The sequence below is a fragment of the Myotis davidii genome, unplaced genomic scaffold (genome assembly GCF_000327345.1).
Source record: "Myotis davidii unplaced genomic scaffold, ASM32734v1 scaffold399, whole genome shotgun sequence".
Taxonomy (NCBI): domain Eukaryota; kingdom Metazoa; phylum Chordata; class Mammalia; order Chiroptera; family Vespertilionidae; genus Myotis; species Myotis davidii.
The window spans coordinates 4302908-4310499 of NW_006292094.1; the positions used below are offsets into that span (position 1 = coordinate 4302908).

General features: G+C 47.0%; 1 protein-coding gene across 1 annotated transcript in view; it reads right to left on the minus strand.

Moving 5' to 3' along the window:
- The window catches only part of LOC102758102 (radial spoke head 10 homolog B), a 32979-nt gene that overhangs the window by 3397 nt on the left and 21990 nt on the right, over positions 1–7592 (minus strand). The window contains exons 14-17 of the mRNA XM_015565116.1: positions 7195–7302; positions 5555–5698; positions 3816–3932; positions 2463–2556 (exon numbers count right to left, since the gene is read on the minus strand). Of these exons, the coding sequence (XP_015420602.1) occupies positions 2463–2556; positions 3816–3932; positions 5555–5698; positions 7195–7302 (463 nt within the window). The remainder of the gene's footprint in view (positions 1–2462; positions 2557–3815; positions 3933–5554; positions 5699–7194; positions 7303–7592) is intronic.

Genomic DNA, 7592 nt, shown 5'->3' on the forward strand with positions numbered 1-7592 from the left:
AATTGATCAGCTGCTGCTGCAATGCCCCACACTGGGGATCGATCCCACAACCCTGGCATGTGCCCTGACCGGGAATTGAACCATGGCCTCCTGGTTCATAGGTTGATGCTCAACCACTGACCCACACTGGCCAGGTGCAATTGTTTTCATCTGTCTGACTTTTTCACAGTTTTTCGGCCATGATTATTCAGGTTTCCTATATTTTCTTACGTTGACTTCTGTTACTAATTTTCTCTTCCTCGTTAGGATGTGTGTATTTACCACTTTTATTCGGGCTGTGCTAGGTTGAAGGTGTCTATTTTCTTTTTAGTGAAAGAACCAGCTTTCGGAATGGTCAGCTTCAATACTTTCTGCTCTCCTCTGCCTCATTTGTGAGTGCCTTTTGTCGCCATGCTCCTCCTGCTCTCCTTGCACTTGGGAATTCCTCCCTTAATCTTCCGGGATGAATGTTTAGTTATCAGAGTTTCTTATTTAACAGTGAAGACCCTTAACACTATAAATTTATTTTATAGTTTTGACCATGTCTTGTATGTAATGTTTAAGTTATTTCAATTTTCTAAGTACAGTGGGGCCTTGACTTACGAGTTTAATTCGTTCCGAGACCGAGCTCATTAAGGAGCTCGTGAACTCAAATTACTCTGTCAACTCAATGCAAAAAATCGGCCTAGAGACAGCTGGTATCTCAAAAAACTAGTCGGGACACTCACAAGTCAAGGCCCCACTGTTCTCAAAGAATTCTTTAGCAGAATAGAGGACTTCAGCTGCTGTCGTTTGCTTTGCATTTAATTTCCAAGTGCTTGGTGATGCTGACTTTTCAGATCAGCATACCTGGCTCTTCTGTGGCAAGAGCCCCGGAGGCATTGGGTGCCCCAGCGGGAGGGGAGGGATGCAGCTGGAAGCCCGTGCGGACAGGCTGAGGAAGCAACGGGGAGGGGAGGAGGCGGGCTCAGCAGATAGAATGCTACAGGATGTCACTAGGCGGGAGGATAGTAAGAGGAATGTGAGGGATTGAATAAGGGTTTAGTTGTTGTTTTCAACTTGAGCATCTTTCAAAACCAAAGCGAAGGAGACAGCCTCAGTATTACTTGTTGGTTAAGTCTCCTATGGGCTGCAATCCTGGCAGCCGCCTGGCATTCAGGTGTTCCTGTACCTAGTCATAGAGAAGCTTCCAGAAGACTAAAGAGCTTCTGCACAACAAAGGAAAGCATATAAAGTGGACAGGCAGTCCACAGAATGGGAGGAAACATTTGCCAATCATATCTGAGGAGGGTTAATATCCAAAATATATAAACTCATAAAAACCAATAACCACAAAAACACACAATGTAACTGAGGATCCAAGTAGACATTGCTCCTAAGAGGACATACTGATGGCCAACGTGAAAAGCTGCTCCACATCACTGGTCACCGGGGAAATGCCCAACAGACTCGCACCTGTTCGAATGGCCACCATCACAAAGACCAGGGAGAGCATGCTGGGAAACGTGTCAGTAGTGGGAGCAAAGTCCCTTCTGATCATTCCAGGAGCTTCCTGGCTGGTGTGTGGAAAACAGTATGGTAATTCCTTAAAATGTCAAAAATAGAACGACTACCTTATGACCCAGCAATTCCACTTCTGGAAAGATATCCAAAGAAAATAGAAACAATGGCGAATAGATAGCTGCTTCCCATTATTGTCATGGAAACAGTCCACGTGTTCATGAACAGATGACTGCGTAAGAAGTTGTGGAATACAGCATAATTCTATTCAGCCAAACACAAGGAGGAAATCGTGCCATTTGCAGCAACATGGATGGATCTCCAGGGCTTATGCTAAGTGAAGCAAGTCAGACAAAAACACTGTAGGAGCTCAGTTACATGTAGGACCGTCACAACAACATAAAAACTCAGGAACAAGCAGATTTGCGGTTACGGGGTGGGGGTGGGGCGGGGGGGGGGAGAACTGGCGGAAGGTCCTCAAGAAGCACAAACTTCCACTTACTGATAAGATAAATAAGCTGCAGGGATGTAACGTACAACATGACGGCGCTAGTTCAGCACTGTTTGTTGTATATGGAAGCTAAGAGTGTAAGTCCCAGTGGTTCTCATCACAAGAAAAATGGTTTGATATCTATGAGATAGATATTAATTAAATGTATTGAGGCAACCATTTCATGATATATGTAAGTCAAATCATTATGTTGTATACCTTAAACTTATACAGTACTACAGGTCAATTATATCTCCATGAAGCTGAAAAAATATACCAAAAACAAACAAACCCAAAACTTATAAGATCATGCCCGACAAGGTACTCTGTGAAGCTGGAGACGGAATTGGAAGCAGCAGTACCAGCCTAATTATATACATAATTTTTTAATTAAAAAACTGTTTTAAGATGGTTGTACATTTTTCATAAATTTTAAAAATCATGTATAAGCAACAGTTTGCCAAAATTAAAGTTATATAATTAAGATACTTACCACAATGAGGTAATGAAAAGGTTAGCCCTTTTCCTGGAGATGTAATAGTCATTTTGGAAATTCTGTCATCACTTAGTGACTTCCTGAACTTGGGCTTTTATGTAAAAAATAAAAAATTATAAAGAATATTATTTCTGCATCATCATGTACTAAAACTAATTTTCTACATTTCAAATAATTAGAAATTGTTAATGAGGCTGTTCTCTTTAAGCTAAGTAGCAGTTATTGTATCTACTGCAAGGCTCCCCGCCAAGAAACCAAGGAGTTGAGGAAATATTATGCAGTTAATACTACTTACATTCATATATTAATGGCTTCAATTCCCACACATATGCTATTCACACCCACATTTCTGTCTCGAGCTAGATCTCACCCTTGAACTCCACACTTGTATATCCAGCCGTGCTACTTGCTCACCACTTGGATGGCATGTGTCCTAATATGTCCAAATCCAGCCCCTTAATTTCGCCCCATCTCATCCCCCAGCCCTGACTCCTCCCCCGTCGTGGTCAATGGTAACTATTCTTCCAGTCGTTCGGGCCCCAAATCTTGGGATCACCTTTGCCTTCTCTCTCCCTCTCACAGGCCACAGCCTTCCAAGCCCCTTCCGATCATTCCAGAAGCTTCCTGACTGGTTTGTCAACGAAGCCATAGTGAGCCTGCTGACCCCTCTGCTCGGGCTCCTATCTCCCTCACCACAGTCAGACACCTCCCTGGGCTGGCCCACCGCCTCCCCCTTGGCTCCACTCCCTGTAGCTGTTCCGCCCACAACCCGGGCGTGCTCCCACCTCAGGCCTCTGCACAGAACGGTCTTCCCCCAAGGGGTCACATGGTTGTACTTCACTGCCTTCAGGTATGCTCAGCTGTTACTTCATCAGAAAGCCTTCCTACCTGCCCGCATCACTCCAATCTGCAGCCTGCCTGGCTCTCGCTTCTGGTCAGTGAGTGTAAACACAGCACTATGGTCATGGGGCCAATTTGGAGCCAGACTGCCGGCATACAACCCCAGCTCCACGACTGACTAGATCCGAGACGGCCCGCTACACACCCTTCCTGGGCCTCAGCTCCTGCCTAGAGATAACAGCAGCACCTACCGGTTGCTTGGGGTGCTGCGTGAGATAATGCCCGGGAAGCGCATGGCACCTGGTAAGCACCCGTGGGTGTCAGCTGTTCCTGTGTTCACCTGGCATCATCCCCCCTGCCCCCTCACTAGAAGGTATGGTCCCTGGGAGGACGGGCCTTGAGTTCACTGCCAGATCCCAGCGCGGACGAGCGCTCAGCACACTAGGTACACAACAGTGCTTGAAGCCGCACCTCGTCACAGGTTTTACGGGTTGGGCTGTAAACACAAACCTCTGTTATCTGGATTTTGCTGAAATCGAGCAAGAGTGCTAACTTGGTTGAAGACAACATGGAGTTGACCAAGTGCACATCAGACTCCTGGCTCGCTGCTGCGCTCAGGCTCCTGTTCTGATGGTCAGAGGAAGGACAGCCATGAGAACTTCTGGCTTCCATGGAGACGGACATACACACACATACACGTAAAGGGCACTAGTTGATGAATGTCAACATGTCTACACGTGTGACACCACCTCAGTCAGAACAGTGAACATATCCATCACCCCCGAAAGTTTCCTGTGCCCCTTGGGGACCCCTCTTTCCCCATCCTCAGCAACCACTCATATGCTTTCTGTCACTACAGATTACTTTACACTTTCTAGAATTTTCTACACAATAGTATCTACCCAGCATTTCTGTCTGGCTTCTTCCACCCAGCATACTTATTTTGATTCATGCCCGTTGCATGTATCGTGTGATTTCGTTGCTGGCTCATACACTCCGTGGTATGAATGCAGTGTGATTTGTTTATCTTGATGGACAATGGAAATGCCACACTGACAGCCAGAGTGAAGCTGATCGATGGTGTCTGAGGATGATCCCTAGACCACAATGTTCAGACTCAGTTCCTGGCATCCACAGCGATGCCATCCATACCAGCATGGATGAATTTTTAAAAATATATTCTTATTGATTTCAGAGAGAGGAAGGGAGAGGGAGAGAAACATCCATGATGAGAGAGAATCATTGATCAGCTGCCTCCTACATACCCGACACTGGGGATCAAGCCCACAACCCGGGCATGTACCCTGCCCAGGAATCGAACCATGATCCTCCCGGTTCATAGGTCAACACTCAACTACAGAGCCACGCCGGCCAGGCAAGCATAGATGAATGTAAGGTGACGTTCATTTCCCCAAAGCAGAGCCCCAGACCCAGATTGTAGCCAGTGACCAGGCTCCCAGGTGACTTGGAGAAGCCATCAGTCACCCCTTCAACCTGGAAGAAGCAAGCCTGGCCACAGGGGTGAACTGTGAGGTGCTGAAGTTAAACTGCTGGCACACGAGGAGCCCCAGGCACAGCCCAGGGCCTCGCGGTAGGCGAGAGGCTCTCTTTCAACAACGGGAGAAGGCTCCTAGATGACCAGCTCTGAAGGATTTTGCAGCTGTGGGGCTCCTCTGGCCCCCAAAACTCTCCCTTGTGGCTCCAAATAAATGGTTCAGAAATCCTTCAAGCCCACTAACCCGAAACGCCCATCCACGACTGGTTCGTCTCAATTTGCCTCAGCATTGGGTCCTTCAGGGAATTACTGTCACGGCCCTGCTCCACTGAGGCCTGGCAGGGAGGCCTGCCTGGCCCCAGCCCGGTGAGCAGGCCCCATCCTCAGGGCCCCATCCAGCACCTCGTGCACACTCAGGAGCTGTCCCTTAGCGCCTGGGCTCTGGGACAGATCCTCCTCCCCTGCCCCCCACCCCGCCAACACTAGGTGACTTAACAAGCATCTCAGGGGTTCTAAGACTCATGGCTGCCCAGTATGTTTGCGGGCGCTCTGACCTTCGTTACGGTAGCACCTATTGGGGGCTAGGAGACAGCTTCCTGGGGTGTGACCAGAACCCATTTCTCTAACTTAAAAAAGAAAAACAACATGTGAAAAGAAGTCTGCACTCATTTGCAGAAGGGTTACAAAAGTCCAGGATAGTTTTGAGGGTGGTGACCCATTCCAGAATGAAACCACCCCTTGCTCCAAATTCTACCTTATCTGTTGGCAGAGACGCGATCCCAGCTCTGTTTCCAGTGAAGTCATCGTGTAGGACACTTACATGGGATTTGGTCATTTGGTCAGTAACAGATATGGATACGAAGCTCAAGAGAGCCTCAAAGAATTCCAGGAACACGAGCTGAAATAGAAGAAATTAGAGTCTCATTCATCCTGACACACCTGGAGGCGGGTCAGCGCTCACCTCGCGTTTGTTTCTCTGCTCCAGAGACCACCACCCGCTCCTCAGGGCTGAAGGATCCTGGGTGTACACGAGGTTGCAATCAAACCTACAGCATTTAAGAGGCCTATTATATGTTCTATTATTCCATCTGTAAGCCGCTTCTCTACTTTGATGAAAACATTTTATAACAGCTAATGGAGGACCGTCATTTTCAAAAGTGTTTCCTTTTTTCTTAAGTAGAAAAGTGGCACCCAGAAACCAAGTGTCGAGTGTGTTACCCACTTGGTAGCCGTCCTGTCCCCCTCCCCGCACCCACGTGGCCCCGACACAGGCCTACAGAGTGTGTGCACCTGGGGCTGGCTGGCTCGAGCCAGCTGTCGGTACGAGCCCAGGGCCCTTTTGAGTCTGAGCTGGAACAGGCCCCTAATTTGACCAGAGGCTCCAGGCCGGCCTCTGCCTGCTTCCAGGAGCAAGAACCTTGCTTGCAGGGAAGACCCAAAACTTGGTTCTTCCAGTCGGTCAGCATGCCTGCAGCACCAGGGTCCCTGGTCTGACAGTTTGCTGAGACCTGCCCAAAGATGGGTCTAGCTGGAAAAAGGAGACATTTGCCTGCTGCAAGAAACGCTAACAATTAAAGACACATACCTAACTCAAAGGAGGAGGAGACCAATCAGCATCTTTGAGTATATGACATGTATACCACAGAACATATACATGTATTCAATTGCTAAATAAGTTATCCATGAAACAGCATGGTAGTTTCATATTCTTTTGACTTTGGTCATTGTTTCCTTGTAGAGAGTGCCTGGGAAGGCACACGCGCATTTCTTTAATTATCTTCAGCTGAAGCCAGTGGCATTGGCAAAGCCACATCCTGGAAACACACTTTGCCAAAAGGCAGGAGTGTTGTCAGCTTGACCTTCAGCCCAGGTGCCAGGGGGTGGGTTTTGTTATTTAAATCCAGCCAAGCACCAGGAATACCCAAGAATGAACATAATCTCCTTTGTCTTGACTTTTAATAAACTTCCTGTTTTTTGCTGTATAAAATAAACACGCTGTATTGGCTCTGGGTCCCTGCCCCTGTCTCTCCATCTGAAGACAGCTGTCCCACCTGGCCCCAGCTTTTTCCTTCCATCTCTGTGTATGTCTCTTTCATCTTCTCAATCCCCAGCCGCCCCTACTCAGGAACCGGACCACTCTCTAGCCGCACTGGACGCGTAGAAGAGAGAAATATTTACATTTCCTGACATCTGAAGTCTTCATTTTAATCTTAATCTCTAGTTTTCTAATACAATCAAGGATACACACACACACACACACACACACACACACACACACACACTTATAGTTTTGCATGGGTTAGAATTCTTTTCAATCAAATCTTGGTTCTAGTATCCAAGGCAAAACCAACAGCCTGAATGGGATCTATACCCCTGAGCCACCTCACTACAGACCTCAAGTTCCAAGTTGCTGTCAATTCCATCATACATGAAAGGATTGTCTTCTGCTATGACCTCCACAAATTTAGTTGATGTTAATTCCTTATTTATCATTTTAAAGTCCTATAAAAGAAACAACCAATCAAACATAAGGAACTATAATTACAAACATCTCTATGTTTTTTACGTCAATTTATATCAGTACAACGCTGTAAGAAAATATACCAGAAATGGGTATCTTGAAAACTGATAGTTTTGTGAAGCATTCTGGATTCACATTGGTAGTTACCTCTTCTCCTAACCTAATCCTTCAAAAGTAACAGTGAAGCCCTAACCGGTTTGGCTCAGTGGATAGAGCGTCAGCCTGCAGACTCAAGGGTCCCAGGTTCGATTCTGGTCAAGGGCATGTACCT